The 19,924-nt window shown below is 35.9% G+C and overlaps 3 protein-coding genes across 4 annotated transcripts; all 3 read left to right on the plus strand.

Moving 5' to 3' along the window:
• The first annotated feature begins 656 nt into the window (after positions 1-656).
• On the plus strand, positions 657-6,571 carry LOC106168135 (uncharacterized). Its single transcript, XM_013547087.2, has 8 exons — positions 657-821; positions 1,656-1,780; positions 2,625-2,781; positions 3,356-3,409; positions 3,665-3,817; positions 4,171-4,284; positions 4,711-4,792; positions 5,097-6,571. Exons 2-8 carry the CDS (start codon positions 1,707-1,709, stop codon positions 5,204-5,206), a joined length of 744 nt encoding a protein of 247 aa, XP_013402541.2. The 5' UTR covers positions 657-821; positions 1,656-1,706; the 3' UTR covers positions 5,207-6,571.
• Positions 6,572-7,680: 1,109 nt separating this feature from the next.
• Positions 7,681-12,572, plus strand: LOC106168134 (uncharacterized). Its single transcript, XM_013547083.2, has 8 exons — positions 7,681-7,834; positions 8,271-8,401; positions 9,076-9,232; positions 9,485-9,538; positions 9,755-9,877; positions 10,253-10,366; positions 10,802-10,883; positions 11,304-12,572. The coding sequence occupies exons 2-8, from the start codon at positions 8,304-8,306 to the stop codon at positions 11,492-11,494; spliced, it is 819 nt and encodes a 272-aa protein (XP_013402537.1). The 5' UTR covers positions 7,681-7,834; positions 8,271-8,303; the 3' UTR covers positions 11,495-12,572.
• Positions 12,573-14,152: 1,580 nt separating this feature from the next.
• On the plus strand, positions 14,153-19,811 carry LOC106168132 (uncharacterized). 2 transcript variants are annotated; one of them, XM_013547081.3, is made up of 8 exons: positions 14,153-14,242; positions 14,866-15,000; positions 15,366-15,522; positions 16,004-16,057; positions 16,292-16,414; positions 16,800-16,913; positions 17,329-17,410; positions 18,130-19,811. In XM_013547081.3, exons 2-8 carry the CDS (start codon positions 14,903-14,905, stop codon positions 18,306-18,308), a joined length of 807 nt encoding a protein of 268 aa, XP_013402535.2. In that variant the 5' UTR covers positions 14,153-14,242; positions 14,866-14,902; the 3' UTR covers positions 18,309-19,811. The 2 variants fall into 2 exon arrangements, with proteins under 2 accessions (XP_013402535.2, XP_086852200.1); XM_086996074.1 differs by lacking the exon at positions 14,153-14,242 and adding an exon at positions 14,264-14,611.
• Positions 19,812-19,924: the final 113 nt, after the last annotated feature.

Genomic DNA, 19,924 nt, shown 5'->3' on the forward strand with positions numbered 1-19,924 from the left:
AACGGATTAAATCACGACTCCGAGGTTTAATTGCTAGGCCCCTGCAAGGACAGAGCGTGTGGAGGCAGGGAGACCATCAGCGGTTTAGTCGGCTCTTCTTTCATGTAGGGTCCGCGATATTTGATCCGTGGATCAGTACACTGTTCTGAATAGTCTCATAATCATATTTGGTAGGGGAGGGGAGTACTGACTCAATTCCCACACTAATTATTATATCATTTTAAATCCCAAAACGAATTCTTTGTTAAGTCTCAAAAGGTAGATTTAAAATAAATCACGCTGGGCTTTACAATAAAATGATGATTCAAATGAGAAACACGTTCATTTTCGTTATCTAATTATCATGTTTACTATTTTGTTTATTTTTAATCTTATTATACTTAATTATTAATTATTATACTATTTTAGCATTAACAATTATTTCTTTTTTTTTTTCGTTACGGGCTTCTTATAAACATGTCTTAAAGAGAGTCGTAATAACGCTACCGGGTTCAGCTGGTTAAGAATTATCTGCAACTAAGAATAAGCCGAAACGACCCTGTGGAAAATATTCACTTTAAAGAGCAAACATTTCATATTTGCATATTTATAATCTGACTTGATATGAATAATTTTACAGTTTGACTTTGATTTTATTATTTGTTTGAATACGAATTTCAGTAAAATCAAAATAAAGAATTGAATATCTACGGTTTCTTATCTAGTTTAGTTCTTATTTTTTACGTCAGTAGGACGCGAGAAGGTTTTGTGGAAGAAGGAGCTGGCTGTTGCAGTCCTTTTACTACCAAGTACCAAACCTGAGAAAACAGAAACAAATATCTGTAAGTTTTTTTTTATTTCTATATTGTCGTCTTAAGCTTGTGTTAGGGTGATGTTTAATTAGGGTTACCGTTAAATCGTGTTAGTTTTTATGAAATTCATAATTGTGAGCATTCACCCAACGACTGAAAGCGAAGAACATCAGATGCACGTAGACCCAGGTTATCATTCATGGCCTTGATTTCTCCGTAGTACCTATCTTGCACGAGATACAGGTGTGGACTTTTCACGAGTAGCCATACCGCACGTCTCAACATTATGGGATGCGTACTTGCTTTTCGCAACTTGAATTTTTCGCTCAAGCAACAAATTTTTGAACAGCAGTTGCCCAACAATACAAGTAATTTTCTATTACTGCCATCCACGTATCTGTATTATTTGTGATTTAGACACTGTCTTATATATCTGTTGGCCTTCTGCTCAATAAATATTTGTTTTTACTGATGAGTCATTTTTCTTTTCGGTCGCGATATTTTAATTTGCCCTAACCCCTTGCACGTAGCACTTTCTTCTCTACAATTTCTATTCAGTCTAACATGACATATTGCAAGCCACCTTTCTCGTCATCCAAAGTTTTCATTTGATTGATATGCCTCAGATTCATAACAGAGTAACATGTGAGGTACCACCGCTTCTTGCCGATGTTGACCTAGCATTGACTGACTACCTCCAGTTTTAGAGTTAATAATGGCGTTGGTCAGACGTTGACAAAACGTCGGCATGCTATGAGGGACCCAGTGTTAGTTAGACAGTTAGACAATATATCTAGCACAATCAAAGCATGTTAATTAGGGGACATGTCACATTAGCTGTCTCCACTTCATTGTCCATTCCAGTGTCAGCAGATAAGTGCGTGTAAACAAGTTTTTATCACCTTGGCAACCACGATGAACCAGACCCCCCAGAGAGTTCCCTTTCCGGTGTTTTTCACCCAACCCCCTCCAGCATATTTTTCTGAAAGGTAAGTTCACCTGGGACAGAGGGCAGCGGGTGTTCGTACGTACGTATATTTGCTGATTACCGTTGGAACTTTTTATTCCAATTACCATTGCAGTTCATTGTTCTAGAAGCCTTATAAAACGTTAATATTTTGACAAAATTTTCAACATATCTACCGGTAAATTCTGCCTATGGTCAGAAACTGCTAGTAGCACATGTTGTGGCAAATCAAATACCGCGACTATTTTCAGCTTAATATCAAAGTGTTCAATTATTTTGAACTATTTATAAATGGACTCTATAGAGGACACTGGCTGAATGCAGTCAGATGAACAGTCTAAGACTGCATTCCCAAAGATTTTGATCGATCCATCTAAATCGACCTAACTCCCTGAGGGTTCACGCTAAATCGATGTCAGCCAAGCGCGCACGGTAGTTAATTACCCCCTTACAGCTTTTAGTAGGCAGGACAGACACTTAAGCCGGCTAAGCTGACAGTAATCTGGTGAGACTCCCCACAGGGATAGATCGATCTAAAATCTATGGGAATGGGGTCTTACACGCCTCCACCTGGTGTTGAGTAGAAAACAGGGAAGTTGGTGATTATACAAATACTTTGGGAACAAGAGGAGGAGCGTAACCTGAGCAAATACAGAAGCTGAACGTTATCATAACGTTACCAAAACGTTAAAATAACAAACAAACAAACAAACAAAAAACGTCATTGTAACGTTATAAAACTATGTTTGCTGGGTAATCTGATAATCCGTGAAATCATTGTGAACGATCCCTATTGTTTACATACATGCAAAATCACAATAGTTAAGTAACATTATAGTTAATATTTGTCATTCAATTCGTTCCAGGTACCATCACAAGGCTGGTGTTAGCCTTGGTGTGGCACAGTTGGTGTTTGGGGTGAACTGTTTTATCCTTGGAATCGTGTATGTTGCCTGGCCGCCTGCCGCGTTCCTCAGCCTTACCAACAGATCCAGTGGAGCCGGGATATGGTGTGGTATTCTGGTAAGAAAAAAAGAGAGAGAGAGAGAGAGAGAGAGGAAAGGGGGAAGAGAGGGGGAGGGGGTGGAGGGGGGTGTGGGGGGAGAGAGAGAGCGAGAGGCAAAAAAAGAGAGAGAGAGAGGGGGGGAGAGCGAGTGACAGAGAGACAAAAAAGACAAAGACACGGACGAGGAGAAAGGGAAGGAAAGAGGGAGGATGGAGACAGAGAGGCCGAGACAGGGACACACGCGCACGCATGCACACACACACACACACACACACACACACATAGAGAGAGAGAGAGAGAGAGAGAGAAGGAGATCGGGAATGAAAGAGATGATTCACTGCTGGTTCAGTTAGCCTTCTTTGATAGTATATTATCCACATTATCACACTAACCAAGAATTGTGGTAACACGTAGTATGGAGCAGTGTAGGTACCATAGCAGTAACTATTATGTACTACTAATATGCGTGAAAGAAAGTAAATCGTATTAGTTTTGTTGGATAAAACTTCCCGAATTCATACTGACACAATCACTGTGTGTGTGGCAGGGTTGCATATTGTTAATATTGATTAATTTGGAGATTGTTTTTAGTTCATAGTAACTGGAGTGCTGGGAATTCTGACGCAAAATAGGGACAAAAGGCTTGTGAGTATAGTTCATCTGCTTTGAATTTTAGATAATGTTATGAGTTTCCTATTTATTATGAACCGTACACAATAATCCTTTAATTGAAAAATATAAGTGCTTAATCAAAATGATGATAATTTACTTAGTACATTACGTACCATGTCTATAAGGTTTATGTTTCCACTCCTTGACAGAACAGCATTCTTATTATGAATTTTAATTTGATTAAAATCACTTTATTTTTTATTTATTAATGCATTTAAATCTTTCCAGATCATCGCATATATGATCATGTCTATAATATCAGTCGTTTTTGCTTGGACTGCATTGATAAGTGTATCTGCTATTGACGTCACTGCGAGTGCCATACGAAACCAATACAGCTTGAGCAACGATATTGTCACATTTGGATCTTTGATAAATTTCGTATGTGGATTACATGTATTCCTATATTTTGATGACGCAGATAAGCACATTTTTGCTTTAGCCAATTTGTCACGTTTTCTTTTGTTTAAATGAAATTACTTTGCCAACCCTCAGACATTTTGAGGAAAAATATCAACTTTGTTTTTAAGATTTATTCAAAAACCTAGGTATGGTCGTTTGCCAAGGCATACTTCTTCACATTTTTGTCAGCACTTGTTGTTATAGCTTTCTTTCCAATTATTTAAACAAAAACTATCTTATGAATTGTGTATTTGTTGACTATCAAAGGTATTTTACAAATTTTATTTTACAAATTCCTATTTTTATGTTTATTTATCTTAATCTTTTGCCAGGGTTACATCAGCGTTGGACTGTCTGGGTATATGGTTTTCCTGTCCGTTGTAGAGGGGATTATAGCAATTATTGCATCAGCCTTTTGTTGCCATGGCGTCTGTTGCGGTGCTCAGGTTAGTGCATTTTGCATATATGAGTTGGCAAAATTTTAGTTATTTCAAAGGTATTATTTTACATAATTAAACTTCACAGTCCCCAATGACATTGCCTGTTGGCTTAAATAAGACTTCTCCATACTAACTACATAAAGATCTGGATAAACTCGGTGTTAGGCACATGGCTGATCAAGTGGGTCAAAACTTGACTGTCACATCTAGCAAAATTCGTCCTCAAATTCCTGTCACATCTAACACAAATATATGTAGACGGTCCTGTCACATTTAGCACAGTTGTGCAACAATGGTGTCACCAAACTGTTGCAGCAATATCATCTTTACAACTGCCCGCATTTCACGTTTCTATAATATTTTTGTACACTGTATGATTTTTATCACAACATGTTGTATAATTGTGTAATATTGTATCATACTGTGTTACAGCCTTCCACCCCAGGAACTGTGGCTTATGCAGAACCCAACATTGGACAAAATGCTATGGCTTACGTGGCACCGGCACAGCAAGGTAATGTGAATAGGATGGTCCATTCAAATTACACATTTGGTCATTTGCCCAAAGTACCCACTGTATCTTTAGGAATTACTGTTTTCTAGTTGTATTTCCTCACAGAATTTTTGAGATATTTAGAGATAATACCCTTGAGGAATTTACCAGTGTCATTATTCTAGATTTGAAAAAATGAAAAGTGAAAAAAAACGACTTTCTTTTAATAATATTAATACCACGCAGTTGAATTACGTTGAGGAGTTTGTCTCTCTGGCAGACAAGAGATCCATTATCCTGATCACTATATTATAAACACTTTCAGTACCAAATGTGCACTACCCAGGGGTTGGAGGATACTATCCACAGCACCAACAATGGCCGCAGGGGGGCGCCACGGGACAGATGGATGAACATATGCCACAGAAGCTGTAATGGCCGGAGCATATTTGCCAAAGTTACCAATACATTTTTTAGTGTTTGTTGTAGTTGGCTGATGGCCATACGGTGTCTTTCTGCTTCATCTCTTGTGAGTCAATTGGATATATACACGTGTAGGTAGTATAGATGGATAGATAGATAGCTGCTTATCATCAAATGCGCCACTGCTGCGCAAACAGTTTTAGATATATATAGTATTGTCTGCTAAACCTAAGATGTGCCAGCTTGTTCTACGCCCGGCTAATACAGGTGTTGCAAAGAAGTCAGATGACGCTTAACTATTGCAATTTTTTATAAGCTAAGATATGTGTAACATTTCCAGGGTCAGAAGTTTGGCTTGCCATTTTGCACTGCGTTTTTCTTTTACTTTTGAGTTGCTGATAGGCAACATTCAACGTAAGTTCTTTTGTGAGTTTAGGGCCTGGAGTATGGTGTGGTTTTACTTATACAGAAGAGTGTGTATTTTCATGAGGAACAAGTACATACTTCTAGTCGAGAAACTTTTTTTATGAACAGCTGGTGATGCTTATTTTGAATATTGTAAGTTTAAAATAGAGAAAATATACTCTTGATGAAAATTTAGTTTGCCACGGAAGTGACATTGGTGAGTTGTAAATTGATCTATAATAATTAAGACCCCAAAAATATAATTTCCGACTTTCTGGTGACCAGACTGACTTTTGTGAATTCATACGCCCTGAAGAGTAATGGAGCTTTGCGTATACAGGAGTATACATTTGCATTGTACACTTTCGTGTGGAAGGCAATGCTTTTAATCTGTAAAATGCATTTGATGACCGGTTGTGCCACGGATACCAGGGGTATGACTTACTGGTGAAGTTCATAATACATGACTACAGGGTAAATTAATGTTAAAAATCAGTTCGCCAGAGGCATATCATAGGTTAGTTGTTGCTGGTACGTTTGGATATATATGTGACTAAATTTAGATATTTCAAGAGCTTTCATATTGGTACATGTATGTATACCCGAATGCTAAATGTACTACACGGTATGATGCCGTGAGTATGATGTAGTCCGCGTATTGGCCAAGTGGTGTCTTGCTTTAGCTTATGAACAATTCTTCTTTTTTGGTATATAGTTTTATTGCATTTACCATTTTTAAATATTAGAACAATTTTTATCCTAAAACGTTTGTAGAGTACTGTACAGCTACAAATAAGTGAAAATTATAAAATCAGATATAGGCCTAAATGGTGTTTTTTTAGAAAGCTTAACTAAACCTCCAAACCCAGATGGAACATTCACATATTTGGAATGCCTAAAAAGATATTTGGCTTAACATGTTGAAACATCTCTTCAGAATAAAATTCTTGTTGATTTTGATAAATGAATAAAGGTTTTGTTTCATTTAATCAAAACAAACAAACAAAAAAGTGTGAGACTGCATTTATCAAAGATCGGCACAAAATCGGGGTTAAAGTGCCTGTCTGCTTCGAAGTCAGTGCTACTTCTCGCTGGCTGCGGGCGGAGTGCTAAAGCCACACCGATCACGACGATTCTTTGCCCACAAGATTACACCTTTTAAAAACTTAAAGGAGATTCATGGCATATAATGATAATAAATGAATACATATTGGGTATTACTATAACCACAAAGTCCAATTTTGAAACGCATTTTTATTCTTTATTTGTCTTTTTTCTTAATTTTTATGATCAATTTTAATCGACTTTGTGTTTACAATAGTAAGAAAAAAACCGCTATTGGGCGCTACGCTGCCAAAGTTTTCAAATCAAAATGTCCTTTGCCTTTAGTTCAATTTCTCGTTAATAGAAGCCTATATTTACAACTCAGAAAGCTAAATTACATGTATACAGTTCTGGTGCAATGTGTTTACCAACGCCCTAATAAATTAAGAAATAGTGAGGCAATGATAAGGCTGCCCCAGACAGGTGAAGGCATACCTATAATTAAGAATTAACCGGAATGGCCAGCGTATAAATATTCCCCGCAAACTGCATGAAGTTAAATTAGATATTACTAATTTACCTGGATATAATCATTTTTCACTTGCTGACTTTGTTTCTCTTTTTTGTTTGTACTCGACAGTAAAGTCCTAATAAAGATTCAAAATTATACTATTTCGGTTTATTTCTTATTTTTGGGCGTCAGTACTGGGTTTTGTTAAAAAAAAGTGAAGCAAGGAGCCAGTTTGTACATGCCCTCACCTTGCAAGCAGTTAACCTGTGGAAAAACGAATATTTGCAAGTTTCTATTACATACTTTAGTTTGTTTGTATTAGAATACCGGTAAAAGCTTTGTCGCTTTCAATAGAGTAACATGTACAGTAACATGTATTCGCTTGCTATTAAATTCAAAATTTTAAGTATTGAACTAAAGATCTAGACAGAAAACTGGAAAACTTAAAGTGCACCTAGCCCGACGTTATCATTAATGGCCTACATTTGTTTGAATAGACCAGGAAGCAATTTCTGACAGCGCGTATCAAACACGACAGTTATTGGCCGCTGCGATTAGTAAGGCATCTCATCGCACGCGGAGATACACCAGGTGTAAGACGTACCTACATTAATAGAAATAATAACTGGGTTAATTCTGTCATTCTTGTCACTATCGGATTGTCAAGAACTAACACACAGGTAACCAGTGAAAGGATTGGAAGATGCTTTCGGCCAGTGTCAGATGGTATCGTACCGTGTAACAGGAATCTAAGTCCGCTAGGAACCGTAGTCCGCTTCCAATTACTCCGTATAGGTTAGACTCGTCCCATATACTTACCCCAATACTCGGACCAACCCTAACCTGTACTAATCAGATGGGAGCCTGGACTTCCATTCCTAGGACTACCATTCCTGCCACACCGCTAACCCTAACCTGTACAAATCATATGGGGGCCTGGACTTCCATTCCTAGGACTATCATTTCTGTCACACTGGCAATACCAGCAGGTTGACGCATTAGATAGTTGCGCCTCATTGAAACAGAGCAGCTTCCAGATATAAACAAAACAAAACAAAAAACATTTTACTTATAGGATATTTTTCATTTCAGTGTCTACCCTTTTATCTTTTCCAGTAAATAAACAAAAGTAAACGAGATTCTATCACCATGACAACAGTGATGTGCCAGACCCCCCAGGTAGTAAGACAACCGGTGATTATCACAGTGCCAACTGCTGGAGGTTCTTCGCCATTTATTGCTGAAAAGTGCGTACATGTATATATGTGAGATTAACGTTTGAGTTGCCTGTATAATCTTTACTGGTTTTACACACTTTCTTAATCTTTGCTAAGATCAGGTTCGACGAATGCAGACAGGTACATGTACATGGACGTATTTGTTCCTAAGAGGATCCGAAGATTAACCAAAATTGAAAAGCAGCAAAATCAAGCTTGTTTTATACTAAAACACCTATAGCAGTAAATGGTAGAAATGTATCGAATATTATCAAGTTGTGGTAAAAAAGCGAGGGGAGGCATGTGAATGATATTTCAAATGTATACTTGCTTCATATCCGATCTTGCAAATGGCCGGTTCCACACTAAAACAACATCATCAACATTCTATTTTTATGTTATCATTTTTCTCAAATTTGTGTTTTAAGCATAAACAATTAATTTTTGTTTTATTTGGTAATTTTGAGTAGAATAGAATCAGTAATAACTAATATAAACCTATTTTGGCGTAATAAACATTTTGGCAAGATACTTGTACAGGGGGCAGTGGGCAACTAAGTGCAAAATCCATATTGTGCGTAAATGCCATAGTTCTTAATTGAAGTATTTTGACATAATCAAGTGCATAAGAAAAAGAGAGAAAAAAAAAAAAAAAAAAAAAAAGCATGATTAATATTTCTGAACATATGCAGTATTTGTTCCAGGTACATGCACAGAGCTAGTGTTGGCCTTGCTATAACACAGTTTATTCTTGGGGTTATCTCTTTTGTCATTGGAATTGTTATTGCTGCCTGGGTTCCAGCAGGATCTTTTGACACTATTAACCATCACACCGGGGCTGGGATGTGGTGTGGCATTGTGGTAAGGAGAGAGACAGAGACAGATAGGGTTACAGAGAGAGAGAGACAGAGACAGGCAGAGAGACAGAGAGAGAGAGAGAGTCCATTATTGGACTAAGCAGCGTAACTTACATAGCAACATGTGACAGAATCTCTAATATGATAATTTGAGAAACAAAGGTGTTAAATTAATTATAGAACTTCTGTTCTCAGAATATCAAAAAAATATTATATAATATACCTGTAAATATTGACTTATATAAGTGATTTTTAGTTCATAGTTACTGGAGTACTGGGGATTCAAACACGAAAGAAGAATAAGGGATGGGTGAGTTCCCATAGTTTATCCACCTTAAATAATGACTTCTGTATTTCCAAGAAGCGTTAAAACCTAGAACTGGAAAAATAATCCTTAATCGAACACCGATGAAAAATTTAATAAAATTAACGATTACAAAACTCATACTTTTATATGTCCTTCGATTGTCATAGCATTGGAAAACTCTTTTTTTTTTCATTTGTTCATTTGTGCGTATATTTCCAGATCATCTCATACATGATCATGTCTATCATATCAGCCGTTATTTCATGGATTGTCTTGATGGGCATTTCTTCTATTGATCTTGTGTATGTCGGAACGAGTTTTTGGTTTGATTTGACATATTACGTAAGTGGCCTAATTTCATCTGTATATTGTTATGGCGGTCTAATTGCATGACTTGATGAGCTTTTGCTTTGGTTTCGTCCATTTGGTTAGATTTGAGTTTAGTTAAATGAAGCTTCTTTTCAAAGCAAGAGACATTTTGTAGAAGTCATTTAGATCTTTGTTATATTTAGACTGTTTATGCCAAAGTATTTTACAATCATTTGCTGGGGTCTTCTTATAGACCTATATATTTTTTGTTTGAGTGATAGTTTTCAAATATTCCCTCCCAATTAAAAGAAAGTAAAATATGTTTGACATGAAATGAGCAATATCACAGGTATTTTACACATTTGAAACGCATATATTGATAGAATTTTTGTCTTATTCCTTTTGCAGGAAAGTGTCATCTCGGGACTATCTTGGGTTTTTATCTTCCTCTCCATTGCAGAGGGGGTGGTAGCCGTTATCTCATCAGCTATTTGTGGCCATGCAGTCTGTTGTTGTTCCAAGGTCAGTGTTGTTTTTACAAATTGGAGCCGTGAAATGTATTTTAAAAATTATATTTTTTAAACATATTTTCTTTCATACCTACTAACACCAACGTTAAGGTAAAACCGCAAGTGATTTTTTTTTAATTAGACAACTCCAAAAGGTAAGGTGTACTGGAAGGAAAAAGATCATCACTGACGCTACTGGTTCATCTAACGCAATAATTTTCTGTCACATCCGCACCATGAGCTCAAAACTTCCGATCACATCTAACGCAAATTATACAGAACCTCTTGTAGCAACTTGTGCAGCAAAGTCACCTCTTACAGCTACCTGCATGTCACTTGTATCAACGTTTATCTAGTATTTTTATATGGTATCATTTATATAATGTCATATCATATCAATAAAAATATATCACATCAATAAAACATTCTGTATCATATAATATTGCAGCCTACCACCCAGGGTACTGTCAACTATACTGTACCCAACACTGGACAAAATACTGTGGCTTTTGTGGCACCTGGACAACAAGGTAATGTGAATAAAAAAAGAAGGAATTTTACTTTTATCAAATGGGATTGAGAGAATTTCACAATTTGTGAAGCCATCATTTGGATGACAAATGAGTGCTGCCATCTTTGAATCATTAATAAAGGATATATGTAATGCTATCTATGGATCATTCATATTATAGATTTGACCGCTTGCCCCAAGTGTCTGGAGTAACTTTGGTCATTAAGTTTTATTTCCTCGCGGAATTGGTTGAGATGTTGAAAGGTACACGGTATTTGCTTTGGGAAATTTGTCAGTGATTCTTTTTTAGGTAGAAATTGTTTCTGTGATTCAATAATATGGGCACTACACAGCTGAATTAACGTTCGAGAGTATTTTTCTTCGGGAGATTATACACGCATTCTTCTCGTCTAATCATCAAAAACTCACCTCCTTTCAGGATTTGTGTTCTACCCACAGCCTTTCTGTAACCAGAATCCTCCAGCTTACATGTACAACACTGCCCAACAACAACAGCAACAGCAGTGGCCACAACAACAACCACCCCAGTCACAGGCACAGTATCCAGAGAGACATCCAGAGGATGACGCCTCAGGACAACAGACAGAATCTCTGCAACAGAAACTGTAAAACCTAGTAGAAATTGGTCAAAATTAGAAACTTTGTGTAGCATTTTTTTATATGATGCCTTATTGCTTTCTATATGGAAGTCAACTGTTGTGTAATAGTTTTAAACTTTTTAACGCAGCGTTGTCTATTGCCTTTTTACATTAAACACCATAAGTTAATTAGTTCTAGCACTGGGGTATAAGTTGGAGTGGATTAATATTTCCAGTCTTTAACTTTAAGACCTACATAAATTTTCCGACCTAAAGTCAAAACTTTCAAGGTTAGTACCCTTATGACAACAGGGCCTGGAATATTATCGGGTTTTAAATTCTAAAGAGCACAAGTTGGCACTTGTATTTATGTAGTGGAAATGGAGGAGGGGGGTAAACTGGTAAATGCCCGTGGGTCACTTGGTTGCGGTTCTAACATAGAACCTCCCTAAAAACCAAAACTGAAAGCGGCAACGCGACACTAACTCCCTGAGAGAATGCGCTTGCATGCATGAGGAAGAAGGGTGAAGGATTTGGCATGATATGGTTTGCTTTGGCCAGACATTTTACCAAAGTTGTAATTTGGGTTGTTCATGCAATTTGATAAAATAATACAAAAACTATCAATATGCAGATTTTGAAATATTTCCCCTGGTATTAAGCACTTCAATATCTGTTATTCCCCCTTTCTTCGCTGTATGTACTCACTGTAAATATCGTAATAGTAAATCGTTTTTGTTTGAAAATATAATTTTTTTACATTTTTAACTTTTAACCAGATCCAGTGTTTTTGAGTTACATACGTGTAATGTATTAAAGCTTGTATGCAACTCTGTTTTCAAGCGGGTTGCGTATAGAATTGTTTATAATAACTTCCTTAATTAATTTTAAGTAATGAAATGATTACGCCAAGCTACTAAAAATGAAACTAAAAGGTAGAAATTTAAATCTCAGAATGTACATTAGTGCATACAGGTATTTTACATGCCTGAAAAATATTATGTATAAGAAGGGGAGAAATGCATTTCCTAAAAACAAAATTGAGATTATTTTATTTTAAGAAAAAACATTTTGTATCTTACACATTATAAACAATAATAACCTTTGAATTCGTGACTTTTAATGCGTGTTTTGATAGTAACTGTTTATTTATAAAGAAAGTATATAAAACGGTAGAAATCCTATACCAAGTGTGCTATAGTGTGTGCATGTTACCCTTATTCATTTATTTTTCTTTAAATCAACAGGGTCATATAGAATGTAAAATAAAAAAATGACTATACAGAAGAGTGTCTATGTTCATGTGGAACAAGTACATACTTCTAGTCGAGAAATGCATTTAATGCATTGGTGATGTTTATTTTGAATACTGTAAGTTTAAAATAGAGAACATATACATTTGATGAAAATTCAGTTTGCCACGGAAGTGACATTTATCAGTCGTAACTTGATCTATTACAATTAAGACTCCAAAAATGTAATTTACGACTTTCTGGTGACCAGACGGACTTTTGTATACCCGAATGCTAAATGTACTACACGGTTTGATACCGTGAGTATGATGTAGTCCGTGTATTGGCCAAGTGGTGTCTTGCTTTAGCTTATTAACAATTCTCCTTTATTTTTAGCACAGTTTAAATGCATTTACCATTTTTAGATAAAAGTACAATTTTTTCTATAACATTTTTTTAGAATGCTGTACAGTTATAAGTGAAAATTATAAAAACAGATATATATAGTATTTTTAGAAAACTAAACTACACTAAATTTCCAAACCCAGATGGAACATTCACATATTTGGAATGCCTAAAAGGATATTTGGCTTAAAATGTTGAAACACATACCTCTTCAGAATAAAATTCTTGTTGATTTTGATGAATGAATTAAAGGTTTTATTTCTTTTAATTAAAAAAGAAATGTGTGAGACTGCATTTATCGAAGATCGGCACAAAATGCGGGATAAAAGTGCCTTTCTGCTTCGAAGTCAGTGCTACTTCTCGCTGGCTGCGCGCGGAGTGCTAAAGCCACACCGATCACGACGATTCTTTGCCCACAAGATTACACCTTTTTAAAACTTAAAGGAGATTCATGGCATATAATGATAATAAATTAATACATATTGGGTATTACTTTAACCAGAAAGTCCAATTTTGAAACGCATTTGTATTCTTTATTTGTCTTATTACTTAATTTTTTTGATCAATTTTAATCGACTTTGCGTTTACACTAGTAAAAAAAAAAAAAAAAAAAAAAAAAAAAAAAAAAAAAAAAAAAAAAAAGACGCTATTGGGCACTACCGTTTTAAAGTTTTCAAATCAAAATGTCTTTTGCCTTTAGTTCAATTTCACGTTAATAAAAGCCTTTATTTACAACACAGAGAGCCAAACTATACAATTCTGGTGCAATGTGTTTACCAACCCCCTAATAAATTAAGAAATAGTGAGGCAATGATAAGGCTGCCCCAGACAGGTGAAGGCATACCTATAATTAAGAATTAACCGGAATGGCCAGCGTATAAATATTCCCCGCAAACAGCATGAAGTTAAATTAGATATTAATAATTTACCTGGATATAATTATTTTTCACTTGCTGACTTTGATTATCTTTTTTTGTTTGTACTCTACAGTAAAGTACTAATAAAAATTTAAAATTATATTATTTCGGTTAGTTCTTATTGTTGGGCGTAAGTACTGGGTTTTGTTAAAAAAAGTGAAGCAAGGAGCCAGTTTGTACATGCCCTCTACTTGCAAGGAGTTTACTTGCGAAAAACGAATATTTGTAAGTCTCTATTACATACTAATACCGGTAAAAGCTTTGTCGCTTCCAATAGGGTAATATGTACAGTAATATGTATTCGCTTGCTACTTAATCCATAATTCTGAGTATTGAACTAAAGATCTAGACGGAGAACTGGAAAACTAAAAGTGCACCGAGCCCGATGTTATCATTAATGGCCTAGATTTTTTTGAAAAGACCAGGAAGCAATTTCTGACAGCTAGCGGCTTGTGTATCAAACACGACAGTTATTGGCCGCTGCGCCTAGTAAAGTGAAAAACGTTTATGAATCTCATCGCACGCGGAGATACACCGGGAGCCTGGACTTCCATTCCTAGGACTACCATTCCTGCCACACCGTATTACCAAAAGGTTGACGCATTAGATAATTGCGCGCACTTGGGCCCGTAACTCGAAAGCATCGTGTATTGCGAATAGGGATATCACATAGAGGCTACAATGCATTATATGGGGCGAGTATGGGCGAATTTTGGAATCGAGACGCTTGCTCTTGGTCGCGATGCGCGATGCTTTCGAGTTACGGGGCCCAGCTTCCCGATATAAACAAACAAAAAATTAACTTTTGGGATTTTTAATACCAGTCTCTACTCCATTATGTTTTCCAGTTTTACTAAATAAATAAAGGTAAATGAGACAATCACCATGACAACAATGATGTATCAGGCCCCCCAGGTAGTGAGGCAGCCGGTGATCATCACAGCGCCACCTGCTGGAAGTTTTTCGCCGTTTATCGCTGAAAAGTACGTATATATGTGGAATTTACGTTTGAACTGCCTGTGTAAGTTCTACTTGTCTTGCACCTTTTTTTAATCTTTGCTAAGACCTGGTCCGAAGAATGCAGATAGGGACTTGTACATGGACGTATTTGTTTCCGTGAACGTCTGGTAATTTTGAGTAGAATAGAATCAGTAATAACTGATATAAACCTATATTGGCGTAATACATACATGTATTTTGGCAAGATACATGTAGTGGGCAACCAAGTGCTAAATCCATATTGTGCCTAAATGTCATAGTTTTTAATTGAAATATTTTGACATAATCAAGTAATTACATACAAAACAACAGCACAATAAATATTTCTCAAGCACAATATTTGTTCCAGGTACATGCACAGAGCTGGTGTGGGACTTGGCATAACACAGACTGTTCTTGGGGTTATCTCTTTCATCTTTGGTGTTGTTTTTACTGCATGGATTCCGGCAAGATTCCTTGGAAGTATTAACCATCACACCGGGGCAGGGGTGTGGTGTGGCACTGTGGTAAGGAGAGGGAAGGAAGGAGAGAGGAAGAAGAAGAAGAGAGAAATAGAGATAGAGAGAGAGAGGGAGGGGATTACACACATGCGCGCACGTGCACACACACACAAGAACACACACATCAAGGGAAGGAGGGAGGGAGAGAGAGAAAGGTTAAGAGAGAGAGAGAGAGAAAGGTTAAGAGAGAGAGAGAGAAAAAGGTTAAGAGAGAGAGAAAAAGGTTAAGAGAGAGAGAGAGAAAGTAAAATTTGCTGCTGGTGCAGTTACGTTTTTCAAATAATATTATCCGTATTATCAGACTTAGCAATGTAATTTTCATTGCAACAAACGAGAGAATTTCAAATAAAATAATCATTGGTGTGAAACAAAGTTGACGATATTAGATTTCTTTTAATCAAAATCTTTAGTTTAATTAAAGTTATCAAAATATCATAACAGTATTATGTAACATAAAATTTGACTAATATAAAAAAGTTATTTTTAGTTCGTAGTGACTGGAGTACTGGGGATTTTGACACGCAAGAAGAATAAGGGATTGGTGAGTACCAGTAGTTCATCTATCTTAAATGATGAATTTTGAGTTTGACAAGAGCCATGATAACCTTCCCTATAATTGTAAAAAAAAGTCCTTAACCAAACACCGAAGAAAACTTCAATACATTTAACAATTACATAACTTTTACTGGGGTACTTATACACGCTCTTTGTTTGTCAAAGCATTAATAAAAACTCAATATATATCTTTTTCATCTTTTTATTTATATCTTTCCAGATCATATCATACATGATCTTGTCCATCGTATCAGCTGTTATATCATGGATTGTATTGATGGGAATATCTTCTATTGACCTTGCAGCAGTTAGATGGCATTTTTTGTTTGACTGGGACTATTACGCAAGTGCCCCCATTTCATATGTAGATTGCGGTTTTATTCCATGGCTTAATTGATGAGTTTTTACTTTGGTTTCATTCAATTAGTTACATATAAGTCTAGTTACATGGAGCTATTTGTCTTAACCAGAGATATTTTACAACATAGAAGTCAATTAAATCTTTGATTGTGATGTTTATGCACAAAAAATAAATAAATAAATAAATAAATAAATAAATAAATAAATAAATAAATAAAAACATTTTCTAATCATTTGCCAAGGTCTTCCATATATTTTTTTGTCAAGTGTTTGTTTTTAAATATTCCTTTCCATGTTATAAAAATAAAATATTTAATGTTTCATATAAAATGCCCAATTGATTTATTTTTGTCACAATCCTTTTGCAGGCTAGTGTCATCACGGGACTGTCTGGATTTTTTATCTTCCTCTCCTTTGTAGAGGGACTTGTAGCCGTTATCTCAGCAGCCATTTGTGGCCATGCCGTCTGTTGCTGTTCCAAGGTCAGTGTTTATTGCAAATTGGAGCAGTCAAAATTGTATGTATTTAAAACATTATATTTTAAAAACATATTCTTTCATACCAACATTAAGGAAAAACCCGAAGTGTATTTTTTAATTAGACAATCCCTAAAGATGTACTGAAGGCAAAAGACTACCTCTTGCTACTGGTTCATCTAACGCACGATGAACACAAAACGTACGTCCAACACAATATGAACAAAAACTCTTTTCGCAGCTATGTAAAAAAGTTGTCGCCAAATATTTGCAGTAAAGTCACCTTTTACAACTGCCTGCATGTCACATTGTATCAACATTTATATAATATATGTATATTGCACCAGTCACGTAATGTCATATTATATAAATATAGCTATGCTGTATCAATACATTTATATTATGTCATATTATATTGCAGCCTTCTAGTCAGGGAACAGTCACCTATACAGTACCCAACACTGGACAAAATACTGTGGCTTACATGGTACCTGGACAACAAGGTAATGTGGATAAAAAAGAAGGAATATGTTTTTAACAAATATGGCTCATCGAATTTCACATACTCTTTTGTCATCTGTGCATCATTAACGTTGCAAACTTGTTCTGTCATCTTTGGACGTTTTACAAAGAGCATAAGTGCTGCCATATTTGGATTATTTACATTATACATTTGGCCATCTTGCCCCAAGTGTTATGAGAAACTTTTGTTATCAAGTTTTATTTCCTGACGTACAGGGGATAAGAGGTTGAGATATTGATAAGGATTTTTTTCGTAAAATTAGTGAGTGTGATTCTTTTTCAGATAAAAAAAGTTACAATGATTCAATAAAAAAAAGAGACTACACAGATGAATTTACATTGATGTTTCTTTCCTCCGTCGGATTGGAAACCCGATCATTCTTCTGTCATTAGGCTACATAGGGCACGTCCAGATAAACCAATTGTACTAACTGGATAGGTCCAACTCTGCGGAAGATTCTCCTAAGTGCAATCAGTGTAAGCAGCTTTAATTTCTGACACGCCTCCTGGAGCAGCTAATGGGTAATTAAGTTGAGCGCGCATGAAAGTTGATTTCCACCTAGCTGGTCAAGGGGTTGTCAGACAATTAAGCAGATTACACTGATTGCACTTTAGCGAAAATCCCCCGCAGAGTTGGATCAACGCAGCTGGTACCATGTCTGAATCTGAATGCGGTCATAAAAACCTCATCTCCTTTCAGGCTTTGTGTACTATCCACAGCAGGGGCCCCATGTTGGAGGTTACAACGCCCAGCTTATGTATGCCCAGGGACTTCCAGCTTACAACACTGCCCAACAACAACAACAACCACTCCAGGCACAGCCTCCAGAAAAACAGCCAAAGGGTGGCGCCACAGGACAGGAGGCAGAATCTCTGTAACAGAGGGTTTAAAGCCCAGTAGAAATTGGTCAAAATTACATTTTTTGTGTAGCTTTTGTTAAATGATGCCAATCTATTTCTTATAGGTAACAACTTCAAACTTTTTGTACAATGTTGCTTGTTGTCTTTTTTTTAAATTTTAGACCAAAAGCTTATATGTATTGGTCGGTAGTGGACCAAAATTGTCAGGCTTTAATTTCAATACTTACATTTATTTTCCGTCCTAAAGTAAAGGCAACCTTTCAATGTAAGCAACCTTATAAAACCAGGCCCTGGAGTATTATTGGGTTTAAAATATCGTGCTTACAACACAAATGCAGAAACTAAAATTGGTGGAACCCAAAATGATGAAATTTGGAATCTCCTAATGAGGAGTACAAGTATGGACTTGTATCCTATCTAATTCTTGTTTTAAGTTGAACTGGGGAGGTTTATACAGCTGGTCAGGCCCACAGATCACATGGTTGCGGTTCTATACGTGTACCTCCATTAAAACCAAAAGGCAGCCGAAACTGAAAGCGCGCAACGCAGCCCTAACCCCCTCAGATAATGCCCTTGCTTGGAATTCGACATGATAATTTGCTTCTGCTGATGGACAATTTTACTTTCAATAGCATGATATTGGCCAGAAATTTTACCAAAGTTGTAACTTCGGGTGTTCGTGAAACCCGATAAAATAATACAATAATTGTCAATTTGTAGAGTTTGAAATATTCCCCCTGATATTCAGCACTTCAATATATATATATATATGTTAACCACCCCATTAGTCACTGTACGTACTCACTGTAGATATCGTGATAGTAGATCGTTTTTGTTTCAGAATCTGATTTCTTACATTTTAACTTATAATCAGACCTAATGCTTTTGTGTTACACTATGTGATGTAAAACATTTTATATGCTCTGTTTTCAAGTGGTTTGCAAATAGAATTGTTTATGTTAACCTCCTTAATTAGTTTTAAGTTATGAAATTATTACGCCAGGCTACTAAAAATTAAGCTAAGAGGTAGAAATTAAAATCTCAGAGTGTACATTAGTGCATATTTTACATGCATGAAAAAAATATTATGCATAAGAAGGTGAGAAATGCATTTCCTATGAACAAGTTTTACATCATTTTATCTTAAAATTTTCATTTTGTATCTTACACACTATAAACAATGCTAAGCTTAGCTTAGGAAAGCTTTGGAAGTTATGTTGGATCATGTGATCCATTCGTTTGTTTCGTTCACGTGATAAATTTTGAATTTGTGATTTTTAATGCGTTTTTTGATAGTTAAGTTTTATTTATACAGAAAGTATATAAAACGGTAGAAATCTCATAGACTCTCTCAAATTGCACTTTCCGCCCCTTATACCAAATGTGCTATAGTGTGACAGATGTGTACATGTAACCCTTATATTATTAATTCATTTTGCTTTAAATCAACAGTGTCATATAGAATTTGGAATAAAAGTTTTTTTCTTAAAGGAAATTAAATAAATATTTGTTTATCTGATAGATGTGTGTGTCGTCTGTGAGTCAGGAAACATTTCGATATTCTACCTAGGACTTTTAAAAAATAATCGTTATTGAATGTAATAGTCGTGAGAAAATTTCAGTAACAGGCAGAT

This window comes from Lingula anatina, chromosome 9 (genome assembly GCF_051362555.1).
Source record: "Lingula anatina isolate TDL-2025a chromosome 9, LinAna3.0, whole genome shotgun sequence".
Lineage (NCBI taxonomy): Eukaryota > Metazoa > Brachiopoda > Lingulata > Lingulida > Lingulidae > Lingula > Lingula anatina.

Coding starts and splice junctions, on each gene's coding strand:
- LOC106168132 (XM_013547081.3), top strand. CDS start 14,903: ATGACAACAATGATGTATCAGGCCCCCCAGGTAGTGAGGCAGCCGGTG. Junction 15,523..16,003: donor GGGTGTGGTGTGGCACTGTG/GTAAGGAGAGGG, acceptor AGTTATTTTTAG/TTCGTAGTGACTGGAGTACT. Junction 16,415..16,799: donor TGTTTGACTGGGACTATTAC/GCAAGTGCCCCC, acceptor ATCCTTTTGCAG/GCTAGTGTCATCACGGGACT.
- LOC106168135 (XM_013547087.2), top strand. CDS start 1,707: ATGAACCAGACCCCCCAGAGAGTTCCCTTTCCGGTGTTTTTCACCCAA. Junction 4,285..4,710: donor GCGTCTGTTGCGGTGCTCAG/GTTAGTGCATTT, acceptor ACTGTGTTACAG/CCTTCCACCCCAGGAACTGT. Junction 4,793..5,096: donor CGTGGCACCGGCACAGCAAG/GTAATGTGAATA, acceptor AAACACTTTCAG/TACCAAATGTGCACTACCCA.
- LOC106168134 (XM_013547083.2), top strand. CDS start 8,304: ATGACAACAGTGATGTGCCAGACCCCCCAGGTAGTAAGACAACCGGTG. Junction 9,539..9,754: donor GAAAGAAGAATAAGGGATGG/GTGAGTTCCCAT, acceptor GTATATTTCCAG/ATCATCTCATACATGATCAT. Junction 9,878..10,252: donor GGTTTGATTTGACATATTAC/GTAAGTGGCCTA, acceptor TTCCTTTTGCAG/GAAAGTGTCATCTCGGGACT.